This window comes from Anopheles coluzzii, chromosome X (assembly GCF_943734685.1).
Source record: "Anopheles coluzzii chromosome X, AcolN3, whole genome shotgun sequence".
Lineage (NCBI taxonomy): Eukaryota > Metazoa > Arthropoda > Insecta > Diptera > Culicidae > Anopheles > Anopheles coluzzii.
The window spans coordinates 126,023-145,149 of NC_064669.1; the positions used below are offsets into that span (position 1 = coordinate 126,023).

At 48.5% G+C, this 19,127-nt stretch overlaps 2 protein-coding genes across 9 annotated transcripts in view; both read right to left on the reverse strand.

Moving 5' to 3' along the window:
- Positions 1-545: 545 nt before the first annotated feature.
- Positions 546-8,904, reverse strand: LOC120947461 (branched-chain-amino-acid aminotransferase, cytosolic). 2 transcript variants are annotated; one of them, XM_040362819.2, is made up of 8 exons: positions 8,632-8,904; positions 7,743-7,896; positions 4,296-4,520; positions 3,584-3,793; positions 3,263-3,493; positions 2,858-3,161; positions 2,513-2,667; positions 546-2,422 (listed from the first exon to the last, which is right to left on the reverse strand). In XM_040362819.2, exons 2-8 carry the CDS (start codon positions 7,758-7,760, stop codon positions 2,234-2,236), a joined length of 1,332 nt encoding a protein of 443 aa, XP_040218753.1. In that variant the 5' UTR covers positions 7,761-7,896; positions 8,632-8,904; the 3' UTR covers positions 546-2,233. The 2 variants fall into 2 exon arrangements, with proteins under 2 accessions (XP_040218753.1, XP_040218743.1); XM_040362809.2 differs by having other exon boundaries at positions 7,743-7,900.
- Positions 546-19,127, reverse strand: part of LOC120953861 (histone acetyltransferase p300) — a 277,036-nt gene continuing 258,454 nt past the window's right edge. For all 7 annotated transcript variants that reach the window (XM_040374206.2, XM_040374196.2, XM_040374239.2 and 4 more), the window contains exon 18: positions 546-1,691. The gene's annotated coding sequence lies outside the window, so the exon portion shown is untranslated. The remainder of the gene's footprint in view (positions 1,692-19,127) is intronic.

Here is a 19,127-nt window from a genome sequence, read left to right on the forward strand (position 1 = left end):
AATGGTAATTTGGTTGCTGATGATCACAATCGTTTGATAGACAGGTTGCGAACAAACAGTGCACATTGTTGTGCTGTTGTCAGGGTCGTAATCTTACCTTATCTTGATGTTGCGATGCAAATGGGGATGATTTTTACATCATTTATCAGACGTCAAATACCCTTCAATTAGGGGGAAGGAAAATGATATGTAGCAGGATGCTGCCACGGGTTTTAAGTGTTTCCCGTGTAATTTGCTGTGGACAATGGCATGATGGATCACGACTACGGGAAGGGAGGAGGAGGACAAAGAGGACGTAACGCCATTCAGGATGAAGAAGAGGATGATTCAGGTTGATTTGAAAAAAAATCTCTTTTGCACACGAGTTGTCTGAACCGACCATCGATAGTCAACGTATTTCTCTTTGGCGCCATCTATTGGTACATCCAAGACACAAACCAACCGAACGGAGCTCTACGAGTACTAGGTCGCTGCAATGAGCTCATGTTTGGGATAATTGATCAAGCAGCGCTGTGTTCGGATATGGGACGGAGCATCTACCAGGATAAGGTATAACACATTCAATGATTTATTGTTTTCTGTTTTGCTTTGCTAACACAATTTCAGTAGCTTATGACACTTTCGATACTAAGGACACGCTAAACGCTAGAGTTCCTATGGAATAGGCTTATGCTTGCGATGGAGCCGCCAGTCGTCCATTCGTCCACACAATTGGTTTGAGGGTACGTATGGGTACTGGCCGTAGTAGGGAGAGAGCATTAACTTCTCTTCTCCTATAGGCGAGCCACTTACAGGACCGCGTACGTGGAAAGGTAGAACATAATACTCTCCTCCTTTCCAATCCGCAAGCTAGTGGCTACTTTTCGCTATATGTACAAAAGAGCCAATCTATTCAGGGGGAAATGCACTTTTTTCTTCCTTTGTACGACAAATTTCTTTTCTAAACAAGAAAAATAAAATATGTTTATTACTACGGCCTACACGCGTAGCCAAAACAGCTAAGCGAACAGAAAAAAAAACTTAAAATCTAAAGAAATACCTAAGAAAGGCCCTATCACAAGAGAAAACCAATATCCTGACAGACCCTAAGGAGCCGGGACACTTGGCGGTGGCTGAGTCTACTTAGAAACAGAAGCCGTACAGGGGATACTTCATTGGATGGACAGACAAAACGTTAACTTCCTCTCACTCTCTGTCGTTCTGCCATTCCAGAATGTGTTATTGCGAGTAGAGCAACCACACGACATTGTGGTGACGAATCAAACGCGCCGAGGAGAATCATCCGCGTGCCAGTATACGTTTGCTTTGTCATACATCATCTGATTCGAACGTGTCTAGCTCCTCGAGGCCGTCTAGCCGCTGTTTGCAGGAATGCTTTTTGTTTTTTTTTTTTCGTTTTATCGATGCATGCGCACGCACTACGATTTATAAATACACAAGAAATGGAGGCAAACCCTATCTTACAGTACTAGTAAATGCACGATTCCGGCAGGAAAGGTTAAAGGAGTGCAGGTGTGCTCCCGCGACCTTTTCCGCATCCGTTCGATGGCAACAATGGAAAGTGGGCGATCCGTTCATTCGCATACAAAAGGGCATACAACTGCTAAAAAACTTCGAACCTATAAACGGAATGGCCTGCTGGCACAACACGGCTCTCGGAAGAGAGTCGGTAGTACGCCTTGGGTGTACACCTTTGAGCGCTTACTTAACCGTCTAGCCTAGGCAACTATTGTGTACTCGTACCCTATCCTAGCGAAACAGGAATGAGCTCTCTCGTTCTCTCGCTTTCTCACAAACACGACTCTATCACAAGTAATTTTGGAGTTGGAAAGTCAGGGCATGTAACCGGGCCGGGAGATGCGGATGCGAAAGGATAGGGTGTCGGATGCAGAAGAAGAACACTTGAACCGGATGAAGATCATTAGACATTGGTGGTTACAACAGGGCAAAGGAAGGCGCTAATTTTTGTGTGTCCGCTAAACGTATCTGAGAGCGAGGTACCGAGAGAGACGCAATGACTTACTGTACTAAGAAACAATATATAGTATATACAGAGAGGATAGTAGGAGTGTAGCTGGCCGTAGCTGCAGGACTTCCAAAACCTGTAAGAGGGGAGGGGGGGAGGGGTAGTTTTGGAATTGGGAAGGACAGCGTAGGGTTGCTGCTGAACCTACTGGATGGTCCTGCTTGTCGCGGGGAGGATCATTAAACGTGACACCCACGCTAACTCACTTCAGTCTATGACGTAGGCCCACGGATGATCCAGCTTACCGTACTGAATGTCGGTAAGTGTGTTGTACAACCGCCGATACAGCGGGTTGTCGTGGCTTTCCGTTGGCACGTGGATCTCCTCACCCATGTACGAGATGTGCTCGATCGGGCTGATGACGGCTGCCGTACCTGCGCCGAACAGTTCCAGTAGCTGTTTGGAAAGAGAGAGAGAGAGAGACATGAAAGGATGTCAGAATGGCGATGGTCAGCAGATGCTGACTGGTTCCGAATGCACACTTACCCGTCCCTGCTTGGACAGCTTCTTGATCTCGGGCATGGTGAATTTTTGCTCGCGGACGGAAAATTCACCCCACTGGTGGCACAGGCGGATGATCGAGTCGCGCGTGATGCCGGGCAGGATGAGACCGTTCAGCGGAGGTGTTAGCAGCTCGCGCTCTGTAGGTGTGCAATAGAAAGAGCGAGAGAGAGCGAGAGAGAGAGAGAGAGAGAGAGAGAGAGAGAGAGAGAGAGAGAGAGAGAGAGAGAGAGAGAGAGAGAGAGAGAGAGAGAGAGATAAAGGTGTTATATTGATTAGGGACTCTTGAAAGAAAAGGGATTTTTGGGGTAAACAAGCCCGCCCGCGTACCTCCGTTCTCCTTCATGTACAGCATGAAGATATTCATGACGCCGACCTCTGTCAGCTGATGGTCATCGCCGTACAGCCACAGCACCTGGTGGCAACCGTGCCGCAGAGCCTCCTGCTGCACGTGGATCGTCGGTCCGTAGTTGGAGCCGACCTTCCGGTCACCGACACCACCCGGCCATGCCCGCGTGTACTTCGGTTCGGCGTACAGCTTCAACCCCTTAGCGCCCGGCTTGAAGTACGGTCCGACGGGCGACAGGATCGTGTAGAGCAGGGCAGAATCGGAAGAAGCAACACCTAGCGTTGGCTGTTGGGTGGTGGAAGGGATCACATAGAAGAAAGCCAATTAACAACAATTATCAGCATGAAACCTGCGTGGAAATGCAAACTGCCGCCCCACTGACTTACCTCAATGCCGATCAGGGTCGGGCGGATGTACAGACTGGCCGATTCGGTGTGCGGTACCCATTCGGAATCGATCATGACCAGCCGGGCCATCGCCTTGATCAGCTCCTCGCCCTCGAACGTGGGCAGACCGGACCGGTAGGCGGTAACGTTCATGCGCGCCATGTTCATCTCCGGTCGGAACAAGCGAATCTTGCCATCGTAGCCACGGTATGCTTTCATGCCTTCAAACAGCTGCAGGGGAAGGGGAGAGCGCAAACAAGACAAGAAGGTTAGTTTTTCTGGCAAAAGAGTTTACGATCTCTGTGCCGTCCTGGAGCTTACCTCGATCGCGTAGTGGAACACCTTTGCCGCTGGGTGCAGGTTAAGGTTTTCCATCGGCGTAATTTCCGGCTTCTGCCAGCCGCCGAGCCGGCGGTGGTACGGCACCTTCAGCATGTGGTCGGTAAAGTACTTGCCGAACGCTAGGTCGTCCACGTCCGGCTTCGGGTTGAGCTGGTGCGGTGCCGCCAAGCGAACGCTGAGATCGGAATACTGCCAAAAAGAAAAAAAAAAGAAAAACCCGGAATCAGTTGAAAATAAAAAAAAAAAAGTTGAGGTGACAAATTGAGAGACAACTGAGAATATCTTCGGTCTGCGCAACGGAGCATTTCGCAATCAAAATACAAAGGTAGCGCCAGGTATGCTAATCGTTAAACCTAGGCGCTTCCAGTTTCGCAATGTAGGCCCGCCCGATCGGGATGGATACCCCTTTTAATTCCATCCACCGCGCACAAGAGCTCCCCGAGGGTCAAGTTCACCGGCGTGTGTGTGAAGGGGGTTCGATCGAGCCAGCGCGCACGGCGGCGTGCGATCCGATTTGCATTCGCGCGACGCCACGGCCCGACTGGCACGGAATTTCATTGACCCCTCTACTCTCCGGGGATATTGGTCCGGTTTCTTTTTTTGTCCTGTTGCGTTGTTCTACGCCTCTACGACGCCATCAAACATGTACGGCCGCCAACCGGCCGCCGTCGCCATTCCGCTCTGGCCGTACCTTGAACTGTTCTCCCACGTCGGCCGCATGTTCGATCGTCATCGGGAACGGTGCCGCTAGCGGCGGCACCTCGGCAATCTTGGGGAAGTTATCGTCCTCCTCCACCCGCAGCTGGGCTTGTTGCTGCGTGCCGCCGTGCCCGCTGCATGCACGCACCGGTCCACCCTGCACCAGCAGCTGCTGGATCAGCTTGTGCTGATTCTGGAACACGTAGCGTACGAGGTTCTGTTTGCGGGGAAAGAAATTGAAAAGTAGCTGTTAGGAAAGGGCTGAAGAATAATTAAAACACAGACGAAAGAAAAAACGGGAAATGTGGCAAAAAGTTTGAAAAAGAAAAACAGTACATCACGTTTCCCCTCATTTCCCCCATAACCCGCCCCCCCCACCCCTTTCCCTCTTTTTTCACTCTCGTTCCTCCTCTTTTGCTATCGGCGCGTGTTTGTTGACGCGACTTCGACTGCGGCATCTTCGTCCTACCGTGTGTAAAGGTGACGCTATCACCATCACCTGATTGCATGGTTTTCCCATTTCACCACTCCCCATCCCTCCTGAATACCTTGATAAGGTTGGGCAGCTTTGAGAAAGCGCCTCCAACAGTCGCCCCAATAGCTCGTTTTGATAATAATAACAGCTACACAGTGCCTTCTGCTGTAAATGCTGCTAATCCCTGGATTGTTTCGTTCACGCCAGCCTTATCCAGCCAAAAATGTGTTTCTTTTTTATTCTTTTGTAGGTTTCGCGAGATTTATGACGAGGGCAAGAAGGTTCGGCGGCAAGTAAGCAAGTAAGCTCGTTCGCGTCTCCCCACCACACCTTTTGTGAGGCGTCCGCTCCCGCAGCAGCAGGAGCAGCACTTGCGCAAACAGAAGACGCGCACGCGGATGAAGCGTCGCTCTCCTTTTCTTTGTGCGGCCCCTGGGTGCGCCACATTTTCGGCACACTCGTGGGTTACTGCGTACATTCCTGCTCGCTTGATTAATTTTGCCGTGGGCACGTTAGAAAAGAAAAGAAAGAGCACCGCCGAGCGTTGAAGAACTTTACAAAAAAAAAAAAAAACAAAAATTTGTACTGCAAAACCGGAGGCCCTATCAGCAGAAGATAAGGTGAGGCATGGCGGCCTGTGGCATTATGCCTTATCAATCGAGCATTATTATTTTGCCACGATTGCACGAAACCGTGTTTACCTTGCCGCGATGCGCTATAATCATTTGTTGTACATACATTCCGCATGTTCGTAAGGGCGGGTTGGCGGGCGACCCACGGCCCCGACTGTGTTTTTCCTTGCCCTGCGGGGTTTGTTGTTAGCGCACCGCCGCACCAGCCAGAGCCTCAAGCGCAGATACGGATCTCGGGGGCACACGGTTGGTAGTTGGCACCCCGCCCCTCGGGCCAAACGGGCCAGGATCTTCGGCCGTCTTCCGCAGGAGGCGTGTGCGTGCGCGTCAACTGCAGCGATTCGTTCGCGCGCTCTCCGATCCGGTTGCCAAGGGGATCCCGGGGCGTGATAATGGAGCATGATGAAATCGCAAACGGACGTTTGATGGAATAAAGCAACAGAAAACAACAACAAAAATAACACGCATACACACACACACATACACTGGAAATATGTCGACGTCATTTAGGTGGAGCGATAAGGGAACGAGCGCACCATTACCATTTTGAGGAAGGGGGGGGGGGGGGGGGGGGTTGCAGGATCGCTACCCCGGATCGGCAGAGGAGAATGTGGAAGGGGGGCTGCTGTTGATGACTTGGTGACGTCACAGCAACCCGCACCGGAGTGGAAAGGGGCCCTGTGCGGGAAGATGCCAGCCATATCCTGTGCGGGAAGATGTCTTGCATCGCAGGGCTGAGCCATCGCGTCCATTCGCCCAAGGTCGGCGGCAGGTCGGCGAAAGATAAGAAAGGCGAAATCTGGCGAGCCCTCAACAAAGAGTCGGCCTTTCGAACGGCATTTGCATCGGCAGGCTGGCCTCAATAGGATGCCGCACGTTCTGGCCTGGTTTGTGCGCGAGGTTGATTGATGCGTAGCCCATGTGTGCGCACGCGCTTGCAGAGACAGGCCTCCAGGGGAGTTGCCGTTGATCTGCCGTTGGTTGATTGTTGACACGGTGGCGTCTTCGTGCCTACCATCCATCTCCAGTGCGAGCGTAATTTCACACACTTGTAGCCAAAAGCTCGGTGGAGCAAGCAGTAATAGCCCGTGGACATGGTACCTTGATCACGAAAGCACCCTATCCTTCCAATAGCGGTCACAACGCAGCGAATGGTCGTGAATTAAATTGCCGTCTACCACACCCAGCAGAGACCGTGGCGAAGCGAGGCCCTTCGTGTCGCACCAATGCTCGTGGGAGAGGAAGTTGACCATGCTACATGACTGGGCGCTCTGCATTCTGGGAGCAGCACGAGAGCCCAAGAACTCTCGCCAAATAGTAGTAGTAGTAGATAGTACGCCAGATAGTAGCCAATACAAGCTCGAGCATGTGCTCCGAAGCGGTTCCAACGCCCAGGCAATAGATCGTCATCGCCATCACTGTCGCCCTTGGCACAGGCCTGTCAATTATGCAAAAACCTACGTTGATCACGCGCCGTTCTAAGCAGCAGCACCCGCGGCAGCCCCCATTTCCCGTCCCCTGTGCGGCCTTCTCAACGTGCGATGAACTCTTCCTGGTATGTTTGCCGTAGCGGCGGCTGACGCAAGATCGCTCCTTTCCTGGTTCTCGGAGATGGGGCCGTGTCCTTCGGCAGGGAGGCATAACGTGTTCGAAGGACTACAGGGTGGTCGCAGCAGAAAGGGAGAAGCTGTTTTCCGCCTGCGAATGGGTGTGGAGAATAATCCGGTTTCCAGGGCAGCGGGATTCTATGAACCTACCCTTCCCCTTCCCGTACAAGACGTCGATCAAGAGCAACACCTCTTGCCGGGTGTTCTGCGCTTACCACCCCCCCCCATCCTTCGACACGGAAGCGACCTACACGCAAATAGTGAAAACCTGTCCGAACGGGAGGTCGAGCCCCCGCCAAACGGACAGCCACGGGAGCGGGGGATGTTGCAAGCAGAGCAGAGACCGCGACTCTACATCATGTGTGTGAGTGTGTGTGTGTGTGTGTGTGTGTGTGTGTGTGTGTGTGAGTGTGTGACGTTGTACACCCAAAAGCAAGGCGAAAGCAGCATTTTCGCCGCTACAACTTTTGGGACCCGCAGCATTGTCGTCTAGAAATTTCGACACTCGCTGTTACTTTATGGCTCTCTCGTTGCGCGCCACGCACACGATCGTTCTAGAATATCCACGCGGCAAACAACGCGTTGCGATTGTATAAACAGATGAGTTGGGTGAGCCACACGGTACCCCGCTTACCGCAATTACACTCTCGCCTGCACACACTTGTGGACACTTTACATGACACGGAGAAGCGGAACTAAAGTTATATTGCTACTAAACTGCTCACCTTGCTTCGCAGGACCATCTTGATGCGCTCTGTGTTTTGGGGTGTGAGGGTGGAGTTGTCTACCGTTTAGGATGGCACGCACCGCCTTCGATGTTTCCTTTCAGCGGGATATGAGGGTGCGATTGATGCTTCACTGTAGGCGTCGGGCTGTCACCTAGCTGGAACGGGTTGAGATGATGATGAGATGGTTCAAAATAGGACTCACTTAATAAACAAACACACACACACAACAGATACACATTTAAAAACACACATACACACTATCGCACATGCACAATATAAACGGAGGAGTAGCACAGAGAAAAAAGCAAGCACTTTGTTTCACCGAAGTCGAAAGTACCGATCGAGCACGTACTACTATTACTATTTACTGACAAATTTCGCTCTACTAAGGAGCGTCCTACTGGCTTTTAGCTGCGACAGTGACAGGAGGAGATAACTATTCACTGGACTGGAATGGTCTAGAAATACACTTTCCCTTTCCACTGTGCAATGATGGGTTATCCAGCATTACTGACAAACAGCCGGTTGATAGAAAGGGAGCGATCGCAATACTTGTGAAGATGTCGCATTTGACAGCTGTACTGTACACTAGCAAAACAAATGCAGGCCGGAATGCGTGTGAAAAAGGAAAGTGAGTGAAAAAAAAAAAACAATACAAAAAACACACACCACACTAAGCGAGCAGCTCAGCTGTAATATCACAGCTCCATGCTGAGTTTCGGTGTATCTGTACTAGTTCCTTACACTAAAGCTACTTAACGTATCGCTACTATGGATGTGCTACTGAGTAAACTAAAGCTTGACAAGGATGTGTATGTCAGTACTTTCAGAACGGGGTAAAAGGTACAAATCGGATAATGATGACGCCCAGCGTAATCCTGCGTACCTTTGCCTTTTTTGCTAGTAATATCGTTCTCTCTCTCTTGTTTTTTTTTTGTTTTGTTTTACACAACGATGAGTGATTGCTTGCAAAAACCAAAAAAAGTGAAATCTTTCTTTTCGCGTGTTAGGACACTCGTGCTCGCTGCAGTTCTGGCGCGTTCTGTTGTTTGTTGTTTGCTTCGTTTTGCTGATCTCGAGCGAGGAGAAGGCCAAGGCGGGCTTGAGCTTGTGTTCACTCCTGAAGAAGCTATTCGACACTGGCGGGCCTTCGTGCTTGCCGCGGGAATAAAAAGTGTCCGGCTTCGCGGGTTTGCCCACCCTCCCGTCCGCCGCTCGCCGTCCCGTCGGGTGATCTCCTCTCGCGTCTGGCCTGCGAGCCCTTCCCCACCGCCGGCCCTGTTCCATGTATGTGTGTGCGCGTACGTTAGTGGCGGCAACAGGCGAGCGGTAATCGCGTGGCGAGCTTCACGACGACCACGACCATCACCACCACCACTAGCATGCATAAGTGCGCTGTATAAAACTAATTTGGAGGCAGGGAGTGGGGTGGGGATGCGAGTGAGAGTGAGCTGAAGGGCCTACCCTTATAGATGCCGGCAGCAAGTGTGTTCTGCACCATGATCGAACGATCGATTGTCGCGGCTGATAGTGGTGGCGGCTGTCTCGGCTACTGCAGGTAAGGACCGAAGGGAGCAGGGGGTTGTAATTAATATTTCGTACGTCGATAAAGCGAAGTTCAACAACAAAAAGTGCACACTGTCAGCCAAGCACGGCAGCCAGATAAGGGCGGGTGGCGAATTTTGCTGGAGCTTGCAACTTTTTGGCAGCGCGCTGTGCGCCTCAGTGTGCGTGTTTCGTATGGCCACATTTTGTGGGTGCGTAAGCAGGATGGGTTGTTCTTGTGAGGGACGTATATTCGGAGTTAATTTTGCGACGCACCCGAACGCCGCCGAACGAGCGCGCGCGCCGAAGCCGAAACCGCGCGTCCCGCCCGCGGTGCGTCCACGTTGCGTAGAGGCGGTGAGAGCGCGCGCGCGCGTGTGCGTGAGCACGGTGAGGCGCGATTGGTGTTTTCGGCAAATCTTTTAGCAACAGCAGAGGCAGCAGCAGCAGCAAGAAGAAACGGCAAGCGATACCCTCCAAAAACCTACGATCTGCTGCCGCGCAAGCAAATACAACACACACAAACATGCGGTGGGGCAAATTTGGGGGTTTGGGATCGCCTGATAACACACCCCGCGCGTCCCTGGAAACGACCGCCCTAGCACATGGTAGGATTTGATGTGTATGTGTGTTTGCTTTTTTTCTTCTTCTAATTGGTGCTGTAAGATATTGTTCGTGTTGCTGTTGTTGTTGTTGTTGTTTGTTTGTTGCCAGTTTGGCGTTGCGGTGGAATCAAATTTTAAGGTGACGTACGTACATGCGTTCATGCCTGTGTGTGGCATTTCATTCTTTCAACATTGCTGACGCGCGTATAGGAACGGTCGGAAGATGATTGTGCAAAAAAAAAATTAATAAATAAAACACTCATAACTGTGGCAGATCTTAAGGCAACCTCCCGTTTGGCGCATTATAGATGATTACCGAACCCTAACCATTTTGTGAACAAAGACAATGTGAGGCGCACCGGAAACCGGATCTGGAGCGCAACCCATGGGACAGGAATATCTTGGCGCAAACCTCTAATCATCATCAGGGACCGCATGACGTGACGTTTGCCACGACGACACAAGACCACAGCGTTACATTTGGTAAAGGACGTCCGAGCATCGCGCCACACCACAACAACAACAACAACAACAACAACTACGAACCTGACCCCGTAAACAACCGGGTACACTACATTGTTGCGGCGACAAGTGGGATAAATTGAGTTGTTGATCGCGCTGGTTCAGATTCGCGTGGTCAAATGCCCCACACCCCACACCCGCCCATGCAAAGGGTGGTGGGAGGCGATCGCCAGCAAACGAGCAGGCCCTTTCTCTAATTAGACCCGTCACACTGCAGCAACGTACGTGGTGCCAACGTGGCTCACCGTTACTAAGCACCGTGTGTCTTTGCCGAGGGGGTTGGATTGAGCGGAGGTGTTTGTTTAGCGTTGCACGTTGCCTTCGCTGCAAATTTCCTGCAAATTCTGTTCAAGTTGTGCCCTAAATTAAGCCCATTTTTGTTTTGTTTTCGCGCTTTTAATGCGGTTTGTTTGGGGCTATTTTTATTGTACGCTACCGTTTCACGATTGATCGCTAACTGGACCGTTTGTCTGCGAATGTTTATTTTAACGCCTGAATGCCAGCGAGTTGGCAAATTTGTTTCGCCAACACGGGTGTTTCGCCGGCCCGCCAGCGAAAAACCTTTATGCTGATGTGACATTAAGTGACAGTTCCTAATTCGCTTCACAATCGGGTGCAAATTGGTACGAAAATTCGAGGGTGTGTCTATGCGGTCGTAACAGCGTGGGCAAACAGCTTGCATTTAGCATACCAACATCATGGTTTGTGAGGTAGGAAGAGGTCTCTTGTGGTGATTGGTAATACTTTGCAAATAACAATCAAAAACAATTCAGATTACACATTTGTGGTTTGTTTGGGAGGGGGTGGGGTTTTTGATATTGCCAAGAGTTTAGACATACCTTAGATACCTTAGCAAGATCTTAATGATCTTAACAAGCACCTCTAGCGACACACTATCCAGTGTCTCGGAACAGTCCGGGCGTGGGGCACAGCAATTGTACCCAATCGATTGCAAAAACACTGTTGACAGGTACACGCGCGAGCTCGCGCACCCCAGCGTAAACAATGGTTTGGGCTGCATCAAAACAGGCAGGCGAAAAATACCGCGCAGTAACGCTCCACAGGCGTTACGCAGCACATACCGCGTGGTAAACCCGTGATGACGCTGCACTGCAGACAACGCCACCGACCACGAGCGTCGCTGCATCGCCTCTTCAATAACTGACGCAATTAATCAAGCAATGTTAGCAGAGTTGTTTTTTTTTTGTTGCTTGGACTGCTTGCTACTTCCAACCTTTCAACTACTATAATGGGATGATCATCATGTTTGTGCCGGAACACTACACACACGTTCCTACTGCTAATCTCAATTCCTTGTTATGCCTCACTGAGGACTTTCGTGCGAGAATTGAGGTCCAGCTGCCGATTGATAGTGCGTGATAGACGCGTTGGTGCTCTGATGCAGCTCGATACTTTCAGCAATTCAGGGACAATTGCGTCCATTGGAGCGGTGCGCATTATTGCGTTACCTTGCATGCAATTTTGCAAACGTTTACCCTTTTTCTTCGGCAGAAGATGGGCAATTCTTGCCCAATTTCCTGGCTCACGCAAACGCATCTGGCATGCGCATTGGGTAGGTTGCACAATAAACCGCCTTAATGCAAATGGCATTGAACGCTAGTTCCCGCGTGGTCGTACTTTTCGCAACAACTAGCGAAACCAGCGCATAAACAAGGTGACGTTGACGGCATCCCTTCCGCGCCGAGATGACGCACGATGGGGTGCCCGCATGAGAGACGAAGAAGCTAAACAACCGGGCTGGAAAAGGCAGTAACAAACATAGACGCACACATACACAGTGGATTGATTTACAAACAAACAAATTCTACGCCAAGCGACATCAGCTGCTGCCGATTTCTGACAAATCCTGGATTTGCTTGCCCAGGACGAACCGAATCACGAAAGGTCGCATCGGAGAGCGTGACCTCCGTACACGCCTACAGACATGTAAGCCATCCTGGTTTCCTGGTTTCCTGAGTTTCTGTTTCTTACCACCTGCTCTAAGTTACTTTAGTTCGTTGTTGCCTTGAATACCGGTATAGCTGCAAAATGCACAAACAAACAAACCTGCTAGGGAGAATCGAATCGGTTCGGATCAGATTGCACCACACGTTTCGGTTCCGCGTGCATTCACTGATGCCTGCCACTTCTCTTTGCCGTCTGACGTCCGCAGGGAGACGGCTAGTCGTTACCGAGCAGATCGCGGAGCCGCGTTGCGGTTGACGGGAAAGGCCAACACCTCCGATCGCACATTAATATCAGCGGGCATCTCTCGTCCGTATCACTTCCTTCCTTATTGCCAAGTGGGGACGTCGACCACGGCAAGATGTGTGTTGCTAAAACAGAGCACCAGCAAGATGGTGCTGGACTGCAACATCTTGGACCGCACCACAAATTGGGTGTTTTGTCAAGGTCCCAGTGGTGCAAGTTGAGCCGAGGTATTGATGCAACGCTATTAGGTTGCTAATACCTTGCTTAAAGCAAATCTCGATTGGTAAAAATCCTGATGTTGGATGGGGGCGTTTTTGGACACATCTTTATTATCTCCAGATGGATGTCCAGTTTGACGACTACATTTTTTCAGATTTTCAGCCTGAAGGGCTGACATTTTTCAGGGGCTCAGAATTTCAGCCTGAAAAATGTGTAAATAAACGTCGATTGATGAGAGGCTTGTTCAGGTGAGCTAATGGAAGGATTGATTTGATAAGCTGAAGCATAAATATTGTGTCAAGAAAGGTAAAACATTGTTCGGATCGATATTTTAAAATTAATTATAAGTACTAAACCCCATTCTATACATCATCTTTGCTTGTACACAAATTGCTAAATCCAATATGGCGGAACGTAGTAGTCAAATGGATACAGCCGGGGTGATAAATATTGATCCAGTGATAGGTTGAAATTTCAGCTTGTTGGCTAGAAATAGAAGTAGTTAGTATTGCACCATTCCTACAATACTTTTCCTCCTGGTAGAATTCAATGTTTGTCCAACTTTGACCTTCATGAAAAGGTACCAGACAATATCATATTAGAGACGACGAGGATTTTAAATTGAGTTCTTGAAATGAAAGCAAGAAGAGCATTAGCCAAAGCCAACCGCCAAAACTATCAGGAAATAGAGCTTTATCACGATCAAACTATTCCTCTGTACCTTTCCGATAACATTACAATGTTTTAAAGTCCCAGCCATGCTTCAAGATTACCTCGTGTCCGAGAAGTTATTGTTTTAGAAATATCTTTAGATCATCCAGACAGTTGTCTAGCGCTATAATTGACCCTCCAGGCTATTCAAAAAAAGCTATGGTCATCGACACTGGAAACCTGGTCATCGTCCAGCGATTAATTGTAGTAAAACTCAACAATCCGCACATTAGCTAGTCCTCTCGATAGCGAACCCTGGCTGCTGCTGGGGATTGCTTTAGTGTTCCTTCCCGCACATACCCACTGCCCAAGAGCAGGATCCTGAAGAGCATGAGCTGCATTTCGATAAGGGTGGTGGGCTGGTCGCTGTTAAAAAACACCAAACATGGTAATCGCAGAAAAAACAAGAAGAGAAAACAAGTCAAAATTTAGCCCCGCCAAAATGTTCGTGAAGGGGCCCGTCTCTGTTTCCACACTGTCTCTGCGAGTGTGTATGTGTGTGTTGACGAACTTAATCGAGCAACCAGCACTGTTGCTGCTACTGCTACTATCTACTTGCGATCCGCCAAAAACCGGCTAACGGCAAACGAATTTGTATGTGTGTGTGACGGCGAGTGAAGGAGACGTCTGCAAAATTCGCCACTCACCAAAAACCCCGAATTTTATTCCTCCCTCTTCCTCAGGACTTCCTGCACCTTACCACTTCCATCTTGTCTAGCGCTCTTTTCCTGTCGTTCGCCTTCAAAGCTCCCCTCGAAATCTTCTCTCTGTCTCTCCGCTCCTCCGCAAGCTTATATAATTTCGGGTGTGCGTCGAAATTGCGTCTTACTTTTTATTGGACGGTTGCACGCACGGGACGAGATGTGAGGCAAGAGGGAACTGATGGATAAAGAGGAGGAGGACTACACGATTTCCAAAAAAAAGTATCTCCAAAAGACACCTCATCATCATGATAATAGGGAAGGGAAGGGGGATGCTTTGGAGCCGTTCTTCCTCGTTCTTCGAAGTTTGCGCTGACTTCTTCTTTTGCGTACGCGCGGTTGAGCTCGTTCGTTTGTTTCTTGCACGACCACGCGTAACTGGTTTCGGTTGAGACCGACAGAGGGCGTATATTTTGTGATGAATTGATTAATTCTTATGCTGTATTCTGTTGATAACTTCTACTTTTCTTCTACGTGCTTTACTTATATCAGAGAACTAACAAACTGCTCTCATAGTCAAAGCTCCCCATTTCGTTGGGTACTATTTCACCAACGCGCAAATTCGAGCCTCATGGCCTCATTGATGTTTGCGCTTCCATTAGCTTGCGTTCTTTGGCCATTTCATTGTTTGCCTTTAGCTCTCCTAAACAATATAGTTTGTCAATGTTCGGATCATTTCAAGGTAAGCGATTGAACATGCCCCAGCGTGTGCTATTTTTTCGACTTTTCCTCATACCTCATTCCTCCTTCACCTCTTCATTTAATTCCAACAGAACACAACGTGGCACAAAACGACAGTTAACGGTGATCACGTGGCTCACCGCGGCCCAATGGCACTGCCGATGGAGGCGCACGGTAGCCATGTGGCTGGATGCGTTTTTTTAAGTTTTTACATAAAAAATCAATCATCAATATAGCAGTACGATAAAATGTTTTATCGAGTCTCGAGCTGACGAGGCAGGCAGATGACATGGATAAATGATAACAGATATGGCGCAGACAGTTGTTCGTGTATGCGTGTGTGTGTGTGTGTTTGTGTCGGGTGGCGCGAACGGTTTTTTCCAAAGGGGGAGAGTTTGGCGAACGAGAGTTTGCGACTGGTGTGTGACGTAAAGTAAACGCAGCGCAAACGAGCCAACACGCAGACACGCGGCGACACCGATAGAGGAACCGGTTTCGGTCGAGCCCAAAACACGTCCACCAATCATGGTGCGCTGTTGTACACCCGCGGTTCTCCACGTCCTCACCAACCTCTTGCATGTAACCCCTTTTGGACCCGACCGGTTTGCCATTTCTTGCTGGAGATGCTGGAGAAGTCCTTCGAAATAACTCTTCCCTTCGCTGCCCCTGCTTCCATGCCTTCTTTGCTATAGTTCTTGGAAAGGGAGTTCTTCGTCAGAAAAAACGAACTCTCCAAAACGAACAAGTCAACACGCAATCACACATACACACAAACTGCGAGTAAACAAGCTGCTCTTTCTAGAGTAGTATCATTAGCTGGCTGTTCCTCTCACGCACAGCGCGTCACTCGCATGCACACATGCAAAGGGATGTCAATTGGCAGAGGGCTCGACTCAGGGCTCGGCCAATCAAGCGCGCCAAGAACCAATGCAACGTGTTGGCGCAGGTAGTGGCAGGGAGCAGTCACCTAACCTCGTTTCTGTTTTCGCGATCGCGCGAATCGATTCTATTATCGAGCAAAAAAGGGCATCCGCTCACCTCCATTTGCACCCCGACACCAGCTCAGTCAAGTGCAGCTGCTTCCCTCGGCCCGGCTGCGGGAGATCACTTTGATTGAGAGTAATTGTGGTCGATCGCCGTTGAGCGAGCGAAAAACAGCCCCGTCGCGCATTCTGACGGCCAATTCACTTAATTCCAGAATGTTCAGGGTTCGCTTTTCTCAAAAAAAAAAAAAAAAAAAAAAAAAATGAAACGGAATACATACCGCCGCGTATGTAGAATACATACCATTGTAGGAGTGGCCCGCGTACGCACGATTATAATTTGCGCCTTTAGGCCAGACCAAAAGATGGGCCACGCATTGGGACCAAGGTACGCATTAGAAATAATCCCATAAGTTTAGGTGAATTTGAATGGTATTTTCTTCAAGATAAATGTTGATAGTAAATACAGCAGATTTTGTAGTTATGACGTAGGACGCATTATGGCCGTAAGGGTCTTATTCAATTGACATACATAAATTGAGAAACTGAAATTCGTACATCATGTAATTTTTCCCTGGAAAATGATGATAAGGATCTGTGCACTTGTGTCGCACAAATTTATTGCCCCGGAGCCGTAAATGATTGACAGCATAATTCATAATTCGTAATACAGTTGGACGGTGTTTCCATTTTAGTGACATACTCGGTACCTGCTGTTGCGCATGCGCAGCGTAGAGAAATAAAAACAAAAAATGCGCCTTCGCGCAGAATGGCGCCGTAGCAGTTTTGCAGCCAGCGCTCGCTTAGTCATTCGGGCTGACGAATGTACAAAACAAGAGCATGAAAATTCTCTAAATAATAGTAACAACAATAATTATTTCCCCTGCGGTATAACATACGCAGCATAAAGCGATTGTTGCTGATTGGCGTCACGGCCGGTGGCCCTGAAAGGATAAAGCTTTTGTGAGCGCTACCGATAAACAACCACCGCGCGGCAACAAACAACGGTGACGACGAACCCGCGTGGAGTGTATCACGCGACACACTTTTTAAGAAGGGGAACCGCCCCTCCACCGCTATGTGGGTGCTATGCTCATCCGGCATCACAGCAATCAGCACTATCACAGCAAATCTTATCTCTTATTTTATTTAATTAATGAACTGCTTTGTATTACAACGTGTTTACTTGCACTGAGTCGCCCGTTTTCTTGTTTTCGTGGAGTGACAAAGAAGGACGACAGCAGCGACGTAGTGGTAAAATATGTTAACCTTTATTGTTGCTGTTTTCGTTTGCGTCCTGTACACAATCAGCCGGATTTTTCTCTCTCGATCGTGCTAAAATGATGCAATTTTGAACTGTATTTCATCCACGATCATCCGTTGATCCGTTCGACTGCTTCTGCGGGATTTCGTGTTGCGTTACAAAAGCTCGCGATAACGCTTGTAACACTGGTGGGGTCGGTCACTCTAGTGTTGGGTGTATCTGATTCAGATTCATGAAACGGAATGAATTTTTGAAATAGTTGAATGAATTGGAATATCGGATGAAAAGACTAATGTATCTCATAAGATTCATATATTCTGTGCATCTTCTTCTCCTTGGAGTAACGACCTATACGGTAATGTCGAACTAAACAGGCTTTCGAGACTTATTAGTAAATACCACACAGACGGATAAGACAGACCTTACTACGGGTGGACGGTGTATGCGAGGCTTGAACCTACGACAGGCCTGTTTTCAAGCCTCGCCTTCAAGTTGTTGGAGTTGACGACTGCATCATGGGACCGCCCCAAATTAAATGTCTTGAAATTCATGAATGTCGAAATATTCATGAATTTTCAGACATGATTAATAGCGATACACGACTCTTCAGGAATACATGAATCTTTAGAAATACATGAATGGATTCATACATCTTTGCAGGTTCATCAATCTTTGGAAATTCACAAATCTTTCGAGATTAATGGATCTTTCGAGATTCACGTATATTTGGTGATTCGATTCGAGAATTGATTCACTCATCACGCTGAACGCTAAAGATTCATATGAAAAAAGCTATTTGGCGCAGTTTTGACCCATGGCTATGATAATAACGCTGAAATGCATGTTTCTAATTGATATATGTACGTATTTAGTACTTCTTAAACAAAATATCGATAATATTCGGATGTTTGAGCTTTTTGTCGTTCTTGTGTATATTTTTGGTGCGGCCACGCGAAAAGCTCTTTTTTGCAGTTGGTAAGCAATTTCGACAAAGTTGGAATAATTTCAGTTCAGTTCATTTTCTCGCGTTTTGGCCACGCGCTATATCATTTCACTCACACTACGATAGCAACAGCCATTGGAAGTCAAACGCATACATCATCAAATGATCGAATCCACTCCTGTCGTTTTGTATTCACTTTTTTACCACATGGCTAAGAACTGTGTAGGAACGAGGTCAAAAAATGTAGGACGATTTGACAAGTAGCCAAAACTTCGTTACAGCAGTTTGACATCTGAAAGCCCCTTTCGATTGAAATTTTAATTATGATTTTAATGATGAATCGGGCTGGTTATCGCGAGAAAACTGTTAATTAGTTTATAAATTTTACAGGAATAGTATGTATGCTTCTAGTAGTATTAGATTTGATGATTTTTCAAGGGCACTGTGCTGTCAAATGGCATCCAAGATGGCCAAACCGATTTTTGCTAATATTTGACCTCGTTCAAGGACCGTAAAGATATCAGGTCAAGTTATAAGCCCGTTTTGACAGCTAAGTGGAAGAAGAATCGACGAAGAAAACTGACAGTTAGTTTTCCGCGTTTGGCGAACGCTTCAAGTTCTAGAAGGAAAATTTCCATTTGAAATCACGGGCTGTGTTCTAATAAACTAAAATATTCACCCAAATTGATCTCCACCAAATGTTGACCATGCAAAACGTAAAAAATCCATCAATACATATATAAGCGGAAAACCATCTGTCAAAATCGGAGCCCAGAGGGGGGATCGCCAAAAGCGCTATAACTACACCTCATTATACATTCCACCTTGACCTCGTTCCTACACAGTCCTTGCACATGGCTGTCAAATCGTTTAGGATAATACCACGTAATAATCACGCTAACGGCTCCGGACCCGTTGGGCTGGAGCCGGCTCCGGAGCCGTTGGTGCGGAGCCGGCTCCGGGCAAAAGTCGAAGCCCGCTACGGAACCGTTGGTGT

What these genes read in the sequence shown, in the direction of transcription:
- LOC120947461 (XM_040362819.2), bottom strand. An exon ending in CGACCCTGATCGGCATTGAG is followed by an intron (nt 3,162 to 3,262) that starts GTAAGTCAGTGG and finishes ACCACCCAACAG; the next exon opens with CCAACGCTAGGTGTTGCTTC. An exon ending in GTACATGAAGGAGAACGGAG is followed by an intron (nt 2,668 to 2,857) that starts GTACGCGGGCGG and finishes GCACACCTACAG; the next exon opens with AGCGCGAGCTGCTAACACCT.